Here is a 22,640-nt window from a genome sequence, read left to right as displayed (position 1 = left end):
CAAATACCACATTATTTCACTTATCCCTCCGTGTCTACGGCTTCTGTACCTGCAGAGTCAACCAAATGCATTAAAATTGAAAATATTAAACTAACAAACAAAAACCATATTTCTGAACATGCACAGACTTTTTTCTTGTCATCATTCCCTAAACAATGTAGTATAACAACTATGTACCCAGCATTTACATTGTATTAGGTATCACAGATAATCTAGAGGTAATTTTTAAGTATATAAGGAGAAATGCATAGGTTATATGTAAATACTGCATTGTTTTGTATAAGGGATCTGAGCATCATTGGATTTTGGCATCCATGGTGTGTGGGCTTTGGGGAGAGATCTTAGAACCAATTCTCCGTAGCAAGCAAGGGACTACTGTATGTGAAAACTACAGAAGTTGAACTCAGAAATAGAGTGTAGATTGGTGATCCTTGGGGGCTAAATTTGGGGAATGGTCAAAGGATTCAAAATTTCAGTTAGAAGACTAAGTTCAAGAGAGTTATTGTACAACAGAGTGATTGCAATTAATAACAATGCATTATATTCTTTAAAATTACTAAGAAAAAAATTTGAGTAGATTTTAAGTATTCTTACCCAAAAAGCAATAAGTGAGGTAATACTTATATTAATTAGCTCAACTTGGCCATTTCACAATGCATATACATTTCAAAACATCATGTTGTACACAATAAATATATATAATTTTTATTTGTCAAGTTAAAAAAAAAAAGAAAAGTATCTGAACCTATAATGACTATTCAAATAGTGTTAAGCTTTCTTCTTAAAAGCTAGACCAAGGTGTTAACTATATCAAAAATTGGGGTCTGGGGGTATAGCTCAGAGGTAGGGTGCTACTTGTAAGATCATGGGTGCATCCTCAGCACCAGAAAAGTAACAAGCAAACAAACAAAAAAGATTTTTTAAAGAAGGCACAATGGCTTTAGAATGGAGAAGCAACAACTAATGATAGTGGTTTTCTTTCTTTTTTTCTTTTAGTTCAAAATTCAGCAGTAAAATTAAATATGTTAGTAGCTTATCGGAACTCAGCGGGCTGATCCCAATGGATTGCATCCATATTCCAGAGAGTATCATCAAGTAAGTCTGATGGTTCTGAATATTTGGTAAGAAATGGTACATTTGTGGAGGGTGGAGTGTGTGGAAAATAACTCCCTTCTAGGATAGCGAGGAAATAGTGTTATATATTTTTTAAAAATACTAAACATTAATATTAATATTAAATTAATATTAATATTAAATATTAAATGTATAGTTTTTTCCCATAAACTATAGATTACTGTTCTTTCAGATCATTTTTCACATAATCTTCTCTTGGGATAATTATTGTTCATTTTTATCTTGAATTCTGCTTCCACTTTGGAGAAAGTATAAATTTAATATTAACTAGTACATCCTTTACTTGTGACCCCCACTCTGCACATAAACAATAGGATCTTAGCATAGTTTGGATCTCATTATTGTCTTATATGAAGAAACTTGTCTGTAATACCCCAGAAAAATACAAGGAAATAAATCCTTATATGTTTTCTTCTAAATCTTTTTTTTCCCCATGATTCCCTTCAGGTACAAGACAAGGCAGAGGGCATTTGCCCAGCGGTGGGTGGGGTGGTTTTCTTGCTCAGTACAGGTAACATGGCAGCCTGTTAATGGAAAGCATGGGTGCTGAAGTTCTCAAAGCTATGCTCCAAAAATAAGAGTAAAAGTTAACTAAATAAGTACTTGGAGCTAGGATATTAAACCAGAGATACTGGAGAATGAACATTTCCTATCTGGTATGTTGTTACAAAGAACCATTGCTTTTTGTGTATCTTTTTTTTTTTTTTTTTTTTTTTTTTTTGCACAGCATCTGACTCACCAGTTTTTGATTTGATTAGAATTGAAAGGGGCTTCACCAGCAGTTCAAAGAAAAAAAGACAAGTATTGCATGACTTCCTCCACGAGATAGAACCAAAGTTGTCCTCCCAATTTGAGCTTCCAAAACAGTTCTCTCATTAAAAAAAAAAAAAAAAAAAAAAAAAAAAAAAAAAAAAAACTAGAAGGAAAAGATTCTCATTTAATGTGTGTCTATTATGTTATAATGTGCCTGCCATAAAGGAGTTAATTTTATATCATTGATTTAACTCCCATAGTAAAGCCCCATTTTACAGATACAGGGAAGATAACTTAGTAAGAAGTTGCTTTGGGAAAGAATAAGTAGGAAAAGAATAAGTAGGAATTAGAAGGAGATGAAACTGGAATTCAAATCCAGGTCAGCCTGGCACCCAAATTCCCAGACCCTTTTATGATAGGTTCTTTATCTCATCGCCCTTAAACTGTCCATCTAAATTCAAAACTCAGAAGTAGATGAATGCATTTGGTTTTCTTCCATCCCCAAATCAGCATGAATATGGGATGATTATGGATTATGGAGTGGTCCATGGGCTTAGCTGAATCAAGCAGTGTTTGTGAGATCCTAACAATGGCTTTAATCTTCAGTAGCATCAGAGTTCCCACAGCCAGCACACCTCACAGCTTTGACCTGATGCCCATCTCCAAAATCCACTCCTACTCTTAAATTTAAAAAAGTGCTGGCTGTGCATCTCCTATAATGCTGCCTTCCTTTGCAAAAGATGAAAATGACATTTCTCTCTTCCACTGATCATTTTCCAGGTAAATACGGTAATGTGTCCATGGTGTGGCAGAGACAATAGAATGAAAAGAGAATGGGCTTTGCAGGCTATTAGATTTGAACCTTCCCTCCTATTTCTCAATGTCTCTGAGGCTTCAGGCAACTGTTAAATTACCTGAGTCTTAGATTCAGCATCTGTAACATGGGAAAGTAATTCATACTTCATGGGATGGTCCTGAGGACTGAATGAAAATGGTGTACTTCAAACATTCAGGAGACCACCTGGCAGAGTTGGTAATCTAGAATATTATTTTTTATGATCATGTTGCTTTTGGAGACTCACTGCCTTATGGGGGAATTGAATTGGAAAGGTTAAATATGACTAGGACCGTTTTCATTTGTCTGCATATATCAATCCTCCAGGACTTGATTTGGGACAAGTTGCCTCAGGAAGATCTCCATTTGGAAAGATTTTCTTCTGGAGACAGAAATTTAGCACCATGGATGTTCTCCCTCTTGTCTGTGTCTCTGTCTTCTGTAATCCATCTCCCTCGGATGTCCTTTCTGCTGTTTTTATTACTGGTCCTCGTTTTCCCATTATGCATTTGCAAATGATACAAGCCATAACTTTTTTCTATTACTGAATGACATTGAAAAGACCTGATGTCAGCCAATCACATGACCAGTATTCAACGGGGATAGAGTCTGTCATCAAAGGACTTACATGATAAAAAATTGCCCAGCCAGAAGTCTGATTAATTGACTGACTGATTACAGTTAATTCTCATTAATTGTGGCAGTTATGTCCCATAAAGACATTGCAAATAATTAGTAAATACTGAACTATTATTCCTAGGGGAAGTATAGGGTTAGGTTTCTGTAAACCTCCAGTCACAACATTTTCATAACCTAATCAAAATATTAAATTTATTTTATGTATTTTTCTGTTTAAAGACACCTTATTAGTATACATTCATTAGCATTGAACTCAAGGCACCACAACATGTGCCTAAGCAGATCTTCTCTAACACATACATCCTCTGTGAAGCGTGTCATGACCTTCTTGCACTTAGGAACACTAGGCAGCATTTTGGCACTGCATTTGGGGGAAATTTAAAATAGAAAAATCACCATCAAAAAACACCAAAATGAGTAAAATACATCACCAAGTACATTGAGAAAAAGCCACTTGTTTCCAGTGTGAAACTCAAGAAGGCAGAGCCTCACCTATGTGACTTCAGTTGGTGATGTGTATGCACATGGGGCAACTCAAATTTTTGGCCACCCTACGTGTATTCACAGGTGACCAAAAAAGTGCTGCATGTTGATTATAGGATTACAAATAAGTCTCATGCAACATGCAAAGTTGCAAATATGAACTCCACAAATATTGAGGATTGACTGTGTTTGTTTATAAATTATAACTCATTGATTTAACATCTAACGAAAGTAAGTTTTCTCCCAAAAGCCAATTCGATGATTATTTAGATAGGTTTTTTCTCTCACATTTTGACTGTCATTTAAAACATTTACCTGTCATTGTTTCCATCCATTTGCTTCTTTTGCTCATGGCATCCATTTTTTATCTCGTAAGGTACGATGAAGAGAGATCTTATAAGAGAAGTGTGAGGTAAAAATCTCCTGATAACCTTCACGCTGGACCCCCTGTGTGTGCCCTCCAGTGTTTTACTCCTGGGTGACCTCAACATGCTACCAGAGCAAGAGGTTGTTGTATCAGTCCCTTGTCTACCATTTCTGGTCTTTGTCTTATGTGTAAAGCTGTTGAGGTCAACCTGGTCTGCAACTGAAACCTACTAAACCAGATACACCCTTGACTTGGCCCAGGCTGCAAGCTAATTTTAACTGTACCCAACACACTGATGTGGATGTTTCCAGCTTTATTCAGCCAGCATGTTTCTGATCCCCTTGCAACTTTCATATATACCTTTATGAAGGAATTTGCAAAGTTAACACACGTGAACACCCAATGGGAGGAAATGACACCATATTTAACTGTGTCTTGATGCTCCAGAGGATGGTTCTTAAAAGGAAACACACACCACTTATGTTTGGCTCTGCTTTGCTGGGTGATTCTCTCATGCTCTGCTTGCTTCTTTTTTGTTTCTTTTCTACATCAATAATTTTTGTTCATGCAGACTGGATGAAGAACTGAGGGAAGCATCAGAAGCAGCTAAGTAAGACTTGGTTTTAATTTAGCAGCTGTTGTGACTTTGGCTTAGATTTCAGGAATGAATGGGGAGAATCTGCATGCCTGGTGTGTTGTTCTTGCATCCTGATAATAATGCTGCACTTTTAAAATTTCCTTTCTCCTATGGTAAATGCAATTTCTGCTATTCTTTCTATAACCTATTTTTCCCATGATCTTGGTTATCTTAAGGAAAGCATTTGTCACTGTTTAATTTTTTAACATACATGCAATTCTAGATACCACAACAAAAGAATTGTTACAGGCACTGCCACATAGGATGTGACATCAGATGATCTTCAGGCTTACTGAAGAACCTCACGCATTCATATTTATGGAGGAAATGATAGCCAATAAAAATTTAGAAGATTTTATAAGATCAATTTTATGACCTTCAAAGATTTAAAACAATAGCACCACCTTATTTAATAACTTGGAAATATTGCTTAACTCAGAGCCTCCATGCTATTTTGAGAAATACAGAAAAAAACCCATTATTCACTATTGTTGAGGTATGATATACAAAAAGTAAAAGTCATAATGCTCATGAAAATATAAAATGAATACATACCCATTATTTTATTAAACTAATTATTTAATGCAGGAACCAGTGAAGTGTTAAAATCAGTTTGAAGAGCATTGGAAAATTAGATATCTGTAGTACTTCCCTCTTATCAGCAAGGTATTTGTTCCAAGACATTCCATGGATTCCTAAAAGCACAAACAGTATCAATCCCTAGATATACTAAGTTTCTTCCTATGATAAAATAGCTGTGATAAAGTTTAATTTCTAAACTAGGCAGAGTAGAAGATTAACTAGTAATAACAATAATAACAACAACAATAATAATTACTATAATAAGTTATTTAAAACTTATGGATTATTTCTAAAATTTTCCATTTAATATTCTCAGACTGTGTTTAAACTGCTAGTAGAGAAATTACAGATAAGAGGGGACTACCATATCAGCAATTTATAAAACAATGTTTGAGAAGGTTGTTGGGTTAAATACAAAACTGGTTAATGTCCAGTAGGGCAAAAAACTATAATATTGGGTTATCAGAAAGTGTTTACATCTCTGCTGGTCATAAATCTGCCAGTTAACCTGTGCCCTTACAGAGCTGTAAAATAATCCTAGAGTTAGTCCAGAGCTCCTCTGAAAAGCTACCCAGTCATTTTTTGTTCCTTGTTCCTAGTTACAAAGAAAAATATTGATGCTTTATCTTAAATGTAGACAAGTACTATTATGGAGATCCTGCCATAATAAGTAAGCTGCTTCCTCATTTCAAATGTTGCTTACACTGTTAATTTTTATGGCAAACATTCATTTTAATAGATATTATGAAAGCAGGAATCCTGGGCAATGTCCAAGCAATTACAAATTCTAAATGAATATGATCTAAATAATGGAGTTTTTCTGCTTATTTGTAAATAAATGCCAATTCCTCATTAACACAATCCATTTAGACATTTTTTCTGTGATACATTTTTATTATAGGTAAGTTATAGAATTATTTGTCTGTAGTATGAATCTTTTGTATTAAATATGAAAATTTTTTGCTTTATAAATTTTATCAGCAGTGTAGTTTACTGTTATAATATTCCTATTCTCTTTCTTTCAAGAGAATTGACATCCATTCAGATGAACAAAACTCAAACTTACATTCTAATAGAATCTTCTTAGTTTCTAATTCAACTATAACAAGTAGTTGTAGAAAGAAGATTTTAGGAATCTAGGAAGCTTATGCTGGAGTCATGTATCCCTTTAGCATTTATATGCACTGAAGTTGGTTTGTGTTGTGAGGTTCCTCAGAAAGAAACCTCAGTGTATTCTCTTTTAGGATTTTTTATTCTCTTTCATATTTATGGAATTAAGGAATCATTTTCAAAATAAAATAACAAGAGGAAACATCACTAATTTCCTAGCCAAGCCTATTATAAAATCAAGTTGTCGATTTTTCTTTTCATTATTGCCATGAAATTTTGCCTCCTTCAATAGATTTTTTTTTTCCTTCCATGTTGATATTCCTCCTGCTTGGCTACCAGAGTAAAACAGTTATTTTTGGTTTAGTTGTGTATCTTTCTCCTTTTACTCTCAAAGCCATCACCCATATCTAAATATTTCAGATGGCCCTGAAAGACCTTGGTCTCCCTCTCAAATAAGCACATTGATCATGCCTCATAGAGTTCAATAAATGTATTCTGCAAAAACTAACGCATGTGCGTAAGAGTAGTTCATTGCTCTTGAGCAGTAGCTATCAAATTTTATTGTACATCACAGTCACCTGGAGCACTTGTTAAAACAATCTTCTGTCCTCATCTTGAGAGTTTCTGATTCAGCAAGTCTGGGGTGGGCCTGAAATCTGCATCTCTAACAGATTCCAGTGATGCTAATGCTGTGAGTCTCTGCCTTAAAGGACTAAATTGAAAAAAAAAAAATTTTTTTTTGATAGGTCTTAGCAGTCTATGCTCTTGCTTTGGATGTGGTCGGGTAGATAAGTGATTTTCCCAAAGAAACCTCCAATTGTTCCCATTTCTTTTGATGGGTAAAATTGAAAATGCCCACTTACATATATGTAGGGAGAAAGCATTGTATTCTGTTGTCCCCATCAGTGATTGGAAAGCCTTAGAATCCTACAATTTTGGCCACCAGCTACATCTCACTGACTACCTTTGAGCCCTTGCAGCAGCTCATAAATCCTAGGACATACTCTATAGGATGATTTGGGGTTCAGAAAACATGATCACTACAGATCTTGGTGAGAAGGCAGATACTTCCAGGTTCTTTCTATTGACAGATACACCCTGACTTTTATGTGACCTTATTAGAAAGCTTCAGTCTAGGTCTAACCAGAGGCAAACATTTACTTTATCAAAGAACAAACCCTATGAGTCTAAGGTGTTGCTTCTTTCCATTAGCATTTGTAAACATTCTTCCTCTCCTGTCTGCACACACACACCACCATTCAAATTGCATGTCAAATTGAGCGGCATTAGACTTTCAGAAACTGATTTGCTCAACCTGCTCTATCTTCTCTTTAAAACCTTAGATCTATACAGGAAGGAAAATACTTTTGAAAGATAAATACTACACACAGACCCATTCTTATTTTATAAATGGGGAAGAATCCATCTGCTGGCTTTAGAATGACAGAATTAAATGGTTTGCAAATTGCTGTTTTCTTTGGATTACTCAAAATTAAAAAGCAGAAAGACTGGGTTTGGAAAACCGCCCTCTCTTGATTCCACTCCAGCTTTGCTAGGTTTTTCTAGCACACTGTCAACACTTACTTGACTGTCCTTGTTCACTAGAGTTGCCAATATTTTTATATTCTCTATAAAAATACCAGACCACCAGCAGGAAGGGTGGAGACTGAGGAGGGGAAAACCGCTACCCTGCCTGGGGAGATAGCCTTCAAAAAACCCTAGCCCCTAACCTTGGTCCCTGAACTTCTTATATGCAAAGAGATTAATTAGCTTGTGAAACTATTCATATTATGAAAGGAACTCTTGCCTTTAAAGAGGAACATAGAATCCCTTTAAATAGTGTTCACCAATAACAAACATCAAAGGGGGAAGAAAAGTAAAAGTTGAAGTATACTAAGTGTTAATCAGAAATTAATATAAAGCAAACTTGAAATATGCTTACAGGAATTACACCAATATGAACTATCAAAACCAGCTAATATTACAAAAAATAATAAACACCTTCAAAAACTTTCAATTTATTATTTTATGGGGTTATATTTTTCCTCCTGGACACACCTGGTTTTAGTCTAGTGTTAGGATTACCTGAACCTGATCAGCTATATAGAGTGGTCATTGTTCTTGATTTTTCTATAACACCAAAGAAAGGTGACACCAACATTTTTTTCTTTTAGTGTCTTGGAAAATCCTCCTTTTTGTGAAAACTGAAAGCTAACTGCGTTCACATGTAAACAAAAATTCGGCTGCCTGAGAGGGATTTTCCTCTGTGTATAAAATATTTGATTATTTGGAGTACAAATAAAATTTACAATATTATGTTCACTGAATAAGATAGAATTGAAAAATCAGGAAAAATGACCAGATCAGAGAAACCCACAGCAGGTATTTGACAATTTTGAATCTTTCTCTTAATGTTACTAAATCATGGGCAATCACTGTATTTGAAAGCCCCCGTGGAAAAAGTCACAGCTTAATCTCGTCATCTGCTCAGGTATAGATTTGCTTGGTAGTAGCAATGGACCACATTAAACAGTTTCAAATGTCCCAAATCAATGGTGCTGACTTAGCAGTATGAGTGGAGAAAATGTTGACTACTTCCTATTTTTTCCTTGCACTCAGAACTGGCTGCCTTTACAATGATCCAGAAATGTCTTCTATGGAGAAGGAGTAAGAATTCACCATCAATAAAGCTATGTGATTACTTGTGGTGGGCCTCTGGGGAAAAAAAAAAAAAAACGCATCCAGGATTGGTTAAAGCCCGTTTAGATGTTCAGCTTTCATGTGCTTCATTCCTGAAATTAGAAACCCAGAGAAACTTGCCAACTTCATGCTCTCATTTGTGATCACCAGTAAGGACAATCTAAGTCTTTACGTGAATTCTATTTTTCCAATCCAAAAGTGCAGAGAACATGAATATTGGGGCCAGATGTAAGAACAGTTGGGCAACTCTGCTTTCTGAATGACATCATCTGTTTTAATTACTGAAAGCTGGAACTTCCATGTGAACTTAATATTTTAGGTGGCTAGGGAAGAAATATCCTTGTTTTGCAAATTCTAGGAAGCAGTTGAGTCTGCATGGGACTTGAGGAATGATCTAGTTGGATGATTCTCATTTTATGAGAAATAGAAATCGGACACATTGCTTTCGTATCATGTGCCAGACTCTATAAAACCTCGCATACAGTATCTGGTTGCATCCTCAGAATAAGCTTCTGAGTTATATTTTACAGATGAGACAAGATAGGCATAGGCAGATTATCCAAAAAGTCCAGTGTTTTACAGTCACAAAAATGACCCAGAGCCAGGCATGGTAGAGCATGCCTATAAACCCAGCTGCTCAGGAGGTACAGGCAGGTGGATCCCAAGGTCAAAGCCAGCTTCAGCAATTTAGCGAGGTCCTAAGCAACTTAGTGAGACCCTGTCTCAAAATGGGAATGTGGTTCAGTGATAAGTGTCCCTGGGTTCAATCCCTAGTACCAAAACAACAACAACAACAACAACAACAACAACAAAAAAAAAAAAAAAAAAAAAAAAAACCAGCCAGAGCTGAGATTTGAACCTTGGTAATACAGATCCACAGCCAATGATTTTTAAATCTGAGAAAGGTGGTCTACATTCATAAATGACTATGTCACCTCTCACCTAAGAGAACAAAGTTAGTTAGTACCAGGAACTAACTAACTAACTAGTTTCAGGGAAAAAGTGGTAGTCACAATATACTCTCAGGAAGAAGTTGACCACCCAATAATGGGCTCCTAAATTGGTTTGACTGGTGGATAATTTAACATTGTCCTTGTTCCCAGGAATCAAGGAGAGGCAAAAATCAAATTTAAATGTGTCTCTATCGTCACCTTTTTTTGGGAAAATCATAGTGCAGTAGCTCTACAGTTGCCATGCCTGACAGCCTAAAGGAAGTTTAGGAACAAAACTCCAGAAAGAGAAAGTCCCATTTGAAAAGGGCACAAAGAACAAATGTTATAAGGGGACATTTCAAATCAAGCAGCTATTTTTCTGAACGTCACTCTTGTCCTACCTTTTGAGATGATGTCAGTACTTGCTTCAAGCAAATTTCCATGTGAAATTCTGCAAAGCATACATATCTCAGTCCCTTAGTCCACCATATTTCATTTTGCAAATATACTACATTTCCTCCCTTAGCAGAACAGCCCCCGCTTGATTCATTAATAGCTATGGCAGTTAACAAACTTTGCTGCGGGAGGCATGTACCAGTCACTCACAGGCTTATTGCTGCTACATCTTCGGGCTTACCCACTCCTTTGCCTGCATTGTCTGTTTGCTCCTCTTTGGCCTAAAGGGATATTGGAGTTGAGAAGAAGGTAGAATATTCCTTCTTGTTTGGGTTCATTCTAGGGCTGGGCATGGGGGTGGGGGACAGGGAGGAGGGAGGAATGCTACAAATTGTTAATGTCACTTCCCAATTTTTTAAAGAACACATTCTCCTGGAGGACTTCCCTTTTAGTCAGGTTTCTCTTTCACAAGACTCAACTGGGACACATGATCACCATAAAAAGACTGAGATCCCAGATGGGGGGCAAGAATGAGCAAGATTTTTTTCCCCCTGACTTCCAATGCCAGATTTTTGGCTTCCGTTAGTATTAGAATGAGGAGCTTCATTACCTTTTGGCTTCTGTTCACTCCAGGTTTTCAGGGACAGAGAAGAATCCTGCGTGGAAGCATTTTATACCTTCTGTAGCTGGTACTGAATGGATGAATTACAAATGGACACAAGATTTTCCAAGGGACTCACTTAAGCCAAGAATAAAATGAAATGTGTGCTCATTCCATAGTGGCCATAGTGGCCCCTCACTGCTCAAAGAGGGAGAAAGGAAACATGTCCATCTCCCCTTCTTTCTACATAAAACAAATGTTTTTATCATTAAACAAGATCAGCAGATGCTTAGTCAAAAACCTCATTTAATACAAGTTAGATGGACTAAAATGACCTCATAAAATTTATCTGAAGGTTGCTCTATCTCATTGTAAAGCTGATGATAGAAAACTAAGCTCATCTGAGGAATACTCCTTTTACATTCAATTCTGACTAAAAATCATTTTTTTCAAATACAACATTAGTTTTTAAAAATAGACCTCAGTGCTTATCTCTTGTTTAGTTTTGGATTTTATTCACTCATGACTTTTATAATTATATATATATATATATATATATAATACATGACTTTTATTATTTTATATATATTGAAAAATATAATAAAAGATGGTTATATTTAGTGAGACATAAATTAGTAGGATTATTAGTAGTTTCATTAACTCCACACACACACAAAAAAACCTGTTATCTCAAAAATTAATCTTCAGAGTAGTTTCTAATTTCCCATATTAATTTTTAGGAAAACTATCCATCTTTGACATCTTGCTTATTTCATAAACTGGGCAAATAATTTAAGTCTGTCAGCTTTTGATTACTGAAAACGGAAGGGAAGAATTAATTTCCAGGTTTATAAAAAAGTCAGAACAACAACAACAACAACAAAACGTGTCTGGAGTTGGGCATTATGGTATAAGTGTTGGCTCAGATTTTTATTAGGGTCCCAGAAGGTGAAACCAAGTGACCATGTACTTTAATCTTCACAGAATGATTTCAAGGATTCTAACCCACATTGAAACTTTTCAGACAATGTGCTTCACATTCTCACTAAGTGAGTACCTTCTTGGCCTGTGAGAGAAACTGAGTCAATTTCACGAAAGACTAAAATTCCAGTAGCCAATTTAAACCTAATACAAATCTAATACTAACTGTAGTCAAAAGGAGCTTTTAGAGCATAATCAAGATTGTTTTTTAATGATCTGTTAAAGGAATGTTAGAAAAACATACAGAGGTCACAGTGGATAAAAAGCGGACATTTCCTAAGTAAAACTCTGCAGATAAGAAAGCCAGTCAGATCCTTGAGGGCATAAAAAATATAAATATTCACCTGGCCCCTATGACATTCAGCATGACCAGGCTCTGAAAACTTAAGGAGATAAGATTTTTATAAGTAGAGTAAATTAAGCGAAGAGATGATTTGAGCTACTGCTAATGAGAGACGGTTGATATATTCCCTATATACGACTGAAAACACTTCAGACTTAAACCTTAGCAAGCTGTGAGAGAGGTATGATTGTTCCAATGTGCAATACAGAAATGGAAACTTAGAGAAGATAGGTGATGTGACCAAATGCCCACAGCTAGCACACAGTGAAATTGCTGAGGGTATTTCAAAAGAAAGATGCATTACTACTATAAACTAGATGAACGAGCGGCCTGAGTTAGCAATGATTTGTTTGCAAAGCTATGGAAAGATTGCTCCACCGCCATAAGTTCCTCGAGGAAAGCACAGTAACCTTTGCAGCATAAATCTATAGACTTAAGGCTCTGGGGTGCAGAGATAAGGAGATCTGCAGATACTTCCTAAATTGCCTCTTTTCAAAGCAATTGTTTGTCTTTTTTTCATGACTGAAATTCTTTCTCTGTTCACTGGCTTTTAGTTCTCTTCTCACGTAGATGTTCTGAGAAGTTGTGTTATGTTCACTCAGAGGTAGAAGATGGATGCATGTGGCTTGAAAAAATTTTTTTTCTTACACTGATCAGGAATCCATATTCCAAACAAGCTGGACAATACTCTACTACTGTGCTTACACTCCAAACCTTAAAGAAATTTTAGATTTTTCCCCTAATTACTTGGGAACCCACCAGATACTCTTAAAAACAAACTTTTCTTTAGTAAAGTTCCTTTTCATCAAAGTAGGCTAACCTCTTTAATTCTTTGACTCCTAGAAAATGGGTTTTCAGTTTTTGATGTTGTTGTTTTGCTGTTATTTTACTGTTTACCATTTCTTACTACTTAGCACTTGTCAGACATTACTTATTTCGGGCAGATTAGTTGCTTCACAAGTGTGTTAGAGTTCTCTAGAAAAACAGAAGCAATAGACATACACACACACACACACACACACGGGGATATATTAAATTGGCTCATACACTTCCAGAAGTTGAAAGTCCCACTATGGCTGTCTGCAGACTAAAAAGCCAGTAAGCTGCTCAGTAAAAGAAGCTGAGCTTCAGAACAAGGAATAATGTAGTCCTTACAAAAGTCAAAGGCCCAAAAGCCCCTGGCGAACTGCTGGTCCAAATCTGCTTTCAAAAAGGCTGAAGAACTTGAAGTCCAATATTCACCAGTGACAGTAACAGAAAAACATGCCCTCTCAGGAAGGGTGAGCACCACCAGGAGAGCAAGCTTCCCCCTCTTCCAATTTTTTGGTCCATTCAGGACCTCAGCCTATTGTTTGGTGCCACCTACATGCCAATCATCTCTGGAAACACCCTCACAGATACATCTAGAAGTGTGCTTTATCAACTCTCTAGTCCTCCCTCCCTTAATGCAGTCACGTCGACTCCCAAAATTAACCAGACAACAAAGAAAGGGCATTTACTAAACAGTGACAGATCCTTTATTCCCAAAATGCTGTCATGTTCCTTATCCAAATTGACTTTAGGAATGAGCCTCAACGCTAAACTTTTGCTTCACTGGATCATTCTGAAAAGGCATAAAATGCTTCCAGAAACACTGTTGTAAAAATAAACAATTCCATCTTTTTAGAGAAAAGCTTGTCAACTAGAAGAGAACTGTGTTCTGCCAGATTGTTCTAGTATAAAAAACCTGCATGATTTATTTTCAGTAAGTCTTTTAAGGAAAAGAGCAAACACACACCACCCAAATCATTCCTGAATATTTCTCATTGGATTTCTTGTGTTTCTCTCTCTCTCTCTTTTTTTTTCCTTTTCTTTTCTTTACAGTATTGATCTGAAGCTGAAAGAAAAGCCCTAGTGGAGCATGGCTGGAGATGATGAGGAGGCTTTTGCTTCGTGGTTCTGCTGAAACATATCTACCTGAAAGAGACAGGGCTGATGTTACTTTTTTTCCACTTTGCACTACGTGGTGCCATTCTAAATTTCTAAGGGAAAAAACAGGAAGAGAATTTGTTTACTCTTAACATGTTTTATGAAATTGTGTGTATTTTCCTATTTTGCCAATTATGTGCCTCAAAGATTTTAGTTGAACCTTAGCAAGAAAGTAGGAACTTCCAACTCAGTGTTTTAACCCTTGGTGCAGTAGTATTTGGTCCCTTAGTCTGGCATTTACCAATAAGAGAACTTAAATCCACTATTAAGCATCTGTGGATTTGTTTCCATAGTTTAACTTGGATTTCTCTGTGATGATCACTTTAGATTTAAACTACAGAGGGCTCAAATCTCCCCAGAAAAGTGGTTCTCCATAACTCCACCTTTAAAATTTCTAGCCTGCTTAGGACAGCCATAAACCATTCACAAGTATAAAACCATCATCAGCTAAGTGCCCACTTTGTTCTTGTTCACATGAGTCTTCATTAACTTCTCAAAGGGAAAGTAGACTTTCTAACTTGTATCAATTTTATTTTAGTTATCATGATTTAGGTAAATGAATCTTTTAAAAAAAAATTAATCATTTCTCCAGTGAGTATCAAAGACCTTCATATTGTGAATGTTGCATTTTGAGAAACTGTCTATGCTTCAGGCCACAAACTGGGAATCTAAGGTAGCTCACTCAAAAATTATTTGGTACCATATAATTTTCCTAATTTTCTTCTCACATGCATTATAAAAAAGTGATCTGCTGCCTGGTACAGCGGCACATGCCTGTAATCTTAGCAACTTGGGAGGCTGAGGTAGGAGGATCACAAGTTCAAAGCCAGTCTCAGCACCTTAGTGATGTTGTAGGTAACTTAGTGAGACCCTGTCTCAAAATAAAAAATATACAGGGCTGGGGATGTGGCTCAGTGGTTAGGCACCCCTGGGTTCAATCCCTGGTACTGGGGGGAAAAAAAAGTGATCTGCTTTAAGACACTCTAATTGGATCACAACTTTAAAATTAAATGTATGTTCTATCATTTATAAAAATAGTTCCTTTATAGTTTTCTTATGCCCTTTAAAATGCCAATATAATTTCAAATATTTTGGGCCTCCAGCAGACAGGTTAGCAAACTATGCCAAATCTGGGGCACCACCATAAGCTAAGGATGGTTTTCATATTTGTGACTGGAAAAAAAATTTTTTAATGTTTCATGACATAGGAAAATTATTCAAATTTTAGTATTCATAAATACAGTGCTATTAAAACACAGCCACACAAATTTATTTTCCTACTGTCTACAGTTACCTTCACAATACCTCGGCAGAGCTGAGTAGTTAATGACAAACCACATGGCCACCAAGCCAAAAATATTTACTATTTTTACCGAGAAAGTTTACTGAACCCTGTTCTACCAAATATATTTTCCCTCTTTGTCCTCCTCACCCCATTGGAATTTAGATAATTTCCCTAAATGGAACGGACAAATGAGACTTCAAAACTAATTTATTGTTGTCAATAAAATAAAGGATCATTTTTTTGACATCTAGAGACAGAAAAATAAAATACATGGCTAGCTGAGGAAGACAAGGAGTCCTAGGCACAAAAGCATGGTTCAAGTCTTAATTGTAAGTCTCAAAGCAAAATGAGCTTAAAGGTTCCTTCTGAGCTATTTACTGTTGTTGAAGTCCTTGGGGGGGGGGGGGGTTACCATTCTTAGTCTCCCATGTCACATGTTACAAAGAAACTGGCAGAAATGAAGAGGAGAGAGGGGGTCTGTTATAGTGTCATGCTGGTAACTTCACTGAGGAGAGTTGTCCAGGACACTGAGCCCTGGGTACACTAACCCTGGTCCTCTTTGAAGTAGTCATATTTGCACCTGCAACTGAGCTTCTCTGACCTCATTTGCCTCGTGTCTGTTTCCTTCCTACCTTGTACATGTGCTCACCTGACACATAGGTGGGCTCTCCCTTTCCTCCAGAAGCCTCCATAGTTATCTACTTTCCCCTCTGGAGCCCTTTCAACTTACCGCCTTATTGAACTTTGTGGTCCTTTGGATCTGCTTCCTCATTAAGTTTGGCTAGTCCAATAGAAAAACCCCAAAGCCCACCATCTCTTACAGCCCAATTCCAACTCTGGAAGCCCAAATGATGCCTACCCTAGAACCTGGTGTTGACATAAGTACAGTTACCCGATATTCTGATTTGGTCACCTGCTGAGCACTCCATCCTGTGCTGTCCTGTGTTGGAAGATGAACTGCATGGCCCTCTATTCACGTGAAACCTCTGGAATCCAGTGTTCAGCTCTTAGCGGTGTAAACCCGAGAACACAGAGCTGTCGATAGAGGGCTCTTATTATAGTCAAGCAGAGGTGGCAGCAATCCCACTGTTCACATTTTCTTTGAGCTTGTCCAGCCTGTTTATGGAAAACTACTCAGATGATGGGCTGTTTAAAGCCTCATCTTCCCACACAGAAATGATGGGCTCCTTTCCCAATCAGTGGTTTTGTTTGGGCTGTTCTATGGGCTGCAAAACCATTCTGATGTTTAGGATCTGCTATTTTATGATCTTAAATGGACAGATTAATTTAATTGCCCGTGTTAGAGAAGAACTACCATGTAAATTCAATTCAAGTAAATAGAATCCTAGTGAATACTGGAAAAAAAAAAAAGTCCCTAAGCAGATACGTAGACAGGTGTAAACTCTCACATCATTCAACTCTCTGGCTCTTGCATTCTGAGCATTCTTGCTTTGGTTCTGACTTCTGAGAACTGCTTTGCACTTTCTTGTAGATTTGTAGTTAAGGGAACCTAGGGGTCATTGGGGACAAAAGTATTGTTTTTATTCAAAGTGGTAACTGTTCTTCCTGTAGCTCTTGGTCTAGAGAAAGAACAAAAATCTGCACAGAAGAGACTGTCAGGGAGTGAGAAAATTTGAAGGCAATCACTGAGTGTGGAAGAACACCCTGAGGTTCCTGTCAAAGCCATACAATGTTTTATAGGGTTACACTCTAAGGCATATTCCAGATGTGTGTGGAAGTCAGTGCTCCTGGCCTTCCTCATTAAGATATCATTTTAAGGATTCAGTTACAGTACTATGATTGCAATCGTCATCTTATCACAATGCCTCAGTAGTTTGCTCCCTTAGAAACATTTAGATGTGCATTTAGATTAATCTTTTATATATTTAAAGATTTTTCTACCATGTATTGGATTGCTCAGAATAAAAGTATCTATTAGAGTTTGTTTTGGCAAATAAATAAATTCTCCCTAAATAGTGTGGACTAATAATACAAAAATATGTAATGATGCAATATATCTATATAACATCTCTGTATAATGCAGAAATAAAAATTGATTCCACATGTTACTGCTTGCTTTCTTTGAGTCAGCAAGAATCTTTGCAGCAGTTTTATTTGGCTATTGGTTAGCTTGGCACTTAGGACTAGAGAATTGTATGTATTTTGGCCTTCCTGATCACCAAATATTCTCTCTTTATTTTTGCCTTTGACCCACTACACTTTCAAATGTATTGTGTATTCTTTGGGTAAGCAATTGCTCAGCTTGGAAATGTCTCCATGTTTCACAGTTACCTGATTGTACCAACTTCTTTCTCTTCCCTTGCCTTTTCGTGGCACATATTTATTGTTTAATTACATTTCAGGCTGAGGTTGTAGCTCAGTGGTGGAGTGCACGATTAGCATGGATAAGGCACTGGGTTTAATCCTCAGCAACACCCAACACACCCCAAATCTGTATTCAGTGTTATTTGATTTTTAGGTGTTTTTAAACTTTCAGGCCAAATCAGAGTTGGGAACCACCACTGTGCTTCCCGCCCCCACCCTTTAACTTAATAATCAAATGGTACTTCTGCTTCCTGGAAAAGTTGTTGGACCAGCCAAAACAGAAGTTGCTTTACAAAAAGTGAGATATTGCAGGTTCTCGTGACTTAGGAATGAGTTTCGGTGGAAATCATCCTCAATCCAAGTAAGGGAAAAAGCAGAAGAGAAGACTGAAAAGTACTTACAGGCAAAAGGAAGACCATGCATTTCAAGGGGAAAGTTGGACTCATTCTGAGGACATTACCTAAGGCAGTAGCAACTGGAGGCAGGTTAGATGTCCAGCATTAGGGGAAAGGGTGGGTAAAATGGGTGGATACACACTGTGGTATACTACACAGTTGTGAGAAGCAACAAAGTACACATTCACAGAGACACTGAAATCCCAGGGTAGAGTTGAAAAAGTAAAAGCAAACAGTATTTATAGCCTAGTGCTATTTATGTAAGTTCAAAACATTCACACATACAAAACAAAGCTACCTATTATGCAAAATCCATGAATATTTAAGGACTTAGCACACTCATTAGAGTGAGTTTAGGGCATGAGGATCTGGGATAGACTTGGGAGCCGAATTAAAAATCAAAATCAAAAGGGTCTTTTATGGGCTGAAATTTTTAAATGTTTAAAGGAAGATAACTTTTGGCCACCAAAGCCAAGACTTTTAGTCATAGATCATAGGAAAGCTGTGTTAAGTACTTTGAGTCCCCAGGGAATGTTCCCCTGACAGGTCCTCTTGTGCCATTTTGCTGCATTGGCTGTATCGCATGCATGCAGCAGCTTGCCAGCAACCCACCCTGGTTGCATCATCTGTAGCATCGTGGAGAGTTTAATTAAACTGGTGCCTCTGACATCAATCCTGACACAGCTGTGAGCTTTATAGAGCAAGGAGACGGCCTCACGAGGCTCATTTTCCTAGAGAGTATCATTCATAATCATCCAGGGAAAAGTACCTCTTTTCAATATATAACCCTTTCAATGATACTTAGATGGCAGAATGAAAACCGCTATCCACTCTCCCCACTCTTATCCCTAGTGAGGAACCTACAGACCTTGCACTTGATCATGTGTCCCTCTAGGTCAATGAGCTGAATTGCCAGGTTTTCCCAGTCTTCATTACCTATTGCTACATTAACAACTTACAGGTGATTCTCATTATTCATGGTAATTACCTCTTATAAAGCCAGCAAAAGCACCAACTCAGTGTATATTGATCCATCACTGCCACAGGAAAGATAAGACTATGCGCCTCTGAGTCTCTGGTCATAATACTTTGGTCAATTGATCAATATATATGCTTATATTATGTTTTTTGTTCAAAAACACCTATTTATTATTATTGTTGTTGTTGTTATTTATTAAGGTACTGGGGATTAAACCCAGGGGAGCTTTATCACTGAGCTACTTCTGTAGCCTTTTTATTTATTTTTAAATATATTTTTAGTAGTAGAAGGACACAATACCTTTATTTATTTGATTTTATGTAGTGCTGAGGATCAAACCCAGTGCCTCACATGTGCTAGGCAAGCGCTCTACCACTGAGCTACAACCCCAGCCCATATTTTTTTTTTTTTTTTTGAGATAGGGTCTCACCAAGTTGTCCAGTCTGACCTCAAACTTGTGATTCTCCTAACTTAGCTTCCTGAGTGGCTGAGACTACAGATGTGTGCCACCAAACCCAGCAAAACCTATTTTAATATATATCATTGGTTTGTTAATAATGAATTCACAGTCAGAAACCTGAATATGACGCATGTCTGAACAAAACTTCTCTAGTAAGTGTATTTTCTCCATAAGGCACATCAGAGGGGCTGGAGGTGGATCTCAATGGAGGAGCATGTGCTTAGTATGCACCAGGCCCTGGGTTCAATCCCTTGACACCCAACCAAAAAAGATACAACACAGAGTTCTTACATTTAGGAACACTAGACAGCCATCACTGTGTTTGGGGGCCATTTTAAATAGTGAAATCACCAGTAAAAGCACAAAAATGAAAGAACTGTAAAAACCCATGGAATGAAATAGACTTTACAAAGGACACTTGTTTACAGTTGGCCTTTTACTTTTTTTAAATGAGCTTTTGTTTATTTGTGGTACTGGGGATTGAACCCAGAGGCACTCTGATTGAACACTGGGCTACACAGTCAGTCCTTTTTGTTTATTTTGAGGCAGGAGTCTCCCTGAGTTGCTGAGGTTGACTTGTGATCATCCTACGTCCACCTCCTGAGTTGCTGTGGTTACAGGTGTGTGCCACTGCACCTGGCTTGTTTTACTTTTTATTTGGAAACAATCTCAAGCATGAAAGAACTACAGAATAAAATTACTTTTCCTGAAACGCTTGCAAGTGTTTTGTCTACAGGATGTCTCATCAACCCCCCCCCAAATGATTAGTGTCTTTCCTACAAACAGAAACATCCTCTTCATCTATCAAAACCAGGAAATTAACATTGAAACATTACTACCATCTAATCCTCAGATGTTATTTAAATTTCATCTGTTGTCTAAATAAATACCCTTGATAGCAAAAGGCTCTGGTCCAGAATCACGTTACATTTAGTTGTCATGTCTCTTTAGCCTCCTTTCGTCTGGCAGAGTTCTTCAGGCTTTCCATGACTTTCAGAACCCTGACATTTATAAAGATTACTCACAATTTCTCTAAGGAAAGTCCCTCAACTTGGATTTGGTGTTGGATTCTCCTTACTCGTCTTTGGCAACAACGTTTCAGAACTGATTTGTGTTTTTCTCATTGAGCCCTGCTGACTTTCTCTTGGAACACTTGATCAAGGTAATATCAAGGCTTTTTCACTGTAAAAGAGCTAAGTGCCTCTTGCAATTAGTATTTTGTTAGGGATGTGCTCTAGGTATATATAGACAGCCTGTTGCCCATCAAACTTTGAATTTGCTGTTTTATTTCTATCAGTGAACTTGTGGAATCCTGCTTTATTTCATCAGTGGGGCTATTTATTTTGATCCTCAAATTGTCCCTAATCTGGCCTTTGCAAGCCACTTTAGTCTGACTTCTGTGCTTGATAAGTCCTCATTATTCTTTGACCAATTCTTCACTCTCTGGCACAATGTTCCAGATTCAGCTTGTATTTCTCCCCTGCTCCAGTTCCAGAATCGGCTTTTTCTTTTCAGAGTCTTGGTTCCTTCTAGTGGGGAATGACATTGAGAAATCCAGATCCAAGTGCTGGGCATGTTTATTGCTAACTGGGAGTCATTGCTCCCAGTCCTTAGTAGACAGAACTAGAGGAAACACACACACACACAAACATTCACACACACACACACACACACACACACACACACACACATATGCTTACATCTGTAAGGGAATTTCCACAGAACCATGCCAGATACGGGAAATCACATAAGGGAGTTTATTAAGCAAACAGAGTGTCTCCCTGCAGGGTAAGAGAGAAAATGAGAGGAAAAGAGAAAGGAAAAGAAAGGGCATGCGCTAGAGAGAGTGGAAAGCCAGGAGGATAGAGAAAAGTGTGTAGGACAGACAGAAGAAGAATGGAAAAAGATGGCGGGGAAGCTACAGTAAAACAGTTGAATTCCACCTGGCTAACAGAGGACCAATATCAGAGAAGGATACTTGCAAACTGACTGATGAACCAATAGCTAGCCAGGATGTTCACAGATTGACAAGTGGTTGGGAGGCGGGGAAAATTACTGCACCTGATGGGCGGGGGAGCAGCTTTATACATTACAACATCTATTTTTATTTTTGTCTCTCTATATTTTGAAGTCCATGAATTCACTATGATATTTCCTGTTCTGAAACTAACTCTACCCATTATGCAGATGCCTCCCCAGCCAGAGCAACCTTTGACACCCAGACCCCTGCAGACTTAGTTTAGCTTTCAAGTTACTTTAAACTAGACTTGTTATGTAAATACCTAGACACAGCAGACTGTGGAGAGGACCCTAACCTCCACTATACCCACTGCGTAACACCAACATAAACCTTGACACTCATTTTAAAAAAACAAAACAAAACGAAACCAAAAAACCCTTCATCTAATAAAACTCAACAGAGGACGTACTTCCAGTGACTTCACATATAAAAAAAACTTTTGCACATTTTATGTTTAAAATTATTTTCGCACCCTAAAAATAATTTCCAAAAATCCATACTAGTTAGCTAGCATTTCCTATGAACAAAATAAACTTTAAAAAAAAATTTCATTGGTTCTTTGTCATCAATAAAAGTAAAATTCATACCCGGGATGGTGACACATGCCTATAATCCCAGTTACCCTAGAGGCTGAGGCAGGAAAATTGCAAATTTTAGAGGCCAACCTGGGCAAATTAGCAGGACTCTGTCTCAAAATAATACTAAAAAGGGTTGT

The 22,640-nt window shown here is 37.3% G+C and overlaps 1 protein-coding gene across 6 annotated transcripts in view; it reads left to right on the top strand.

Moving 5' to 3' along the window:
• Prune2 (prune homolog 2 with BCH domain) overlaps nucleotides 1–18,346 on the top strand; it is a 264,764-nt gene extending 246,418 nt beyond the window's left edge. The window contains exons 17-21 of one of the 6 annotated variants that reach the window (XM_047524254.1): nucleotides 997–1,095; nucleotides 4,221–4,256; nucleotides 4,783–4,821; nucleotides 9,160–9,207; nucleotides 14,357–18,346. In XM_047524254.1, coding sequence (XP_047380210.1) covers nucleotides 997–1,095; nucleotides 4,221–4,256; nucleotides 4,783–4,821; nucleotides 9,160–9,207; nucleotides 14,357–14,387 — 253 coding nt within the window. In that variant the 3' untranslated portion in view covers nucleotides 14,388–18,346. The remainder of the gene's footprint in view (nucleotides 1–996; nucleotides 1,096–4,220; nucleotides 4,257–4,782; nucleotides 4,822–9,159; nucleotides 9,208–14,356) is intronic. The other 5 variants (XM_047524255.1, XM_047524256.1, XM_047524257.1 and 2 more) reach the window with 5 other exon arrangements.
• The last annotated feature ends 4,294 nt before the right edge of the window (nucleotides 18,347–22,640 follow it).

This window comes from Sciurus carolinensis, chromosome 14 (genome assembly GCF_902686445.1).
Source record: "Sciurus carolinensis chromosome 14, mSciCar1.2, whole genome shotgun sequence".
In the NCBI taxonomy this organism is placed as follows: Eukaryota; Metazoa; Chordata; class Mammalia; order Rodentia; family Sciuridae; genus Sciurus; species Sciurus carolinensis.
Note: the sequence above shows the minus strand (reverse complement) of the source record. Positions and strands in the feature narration are given on the sequence as shown.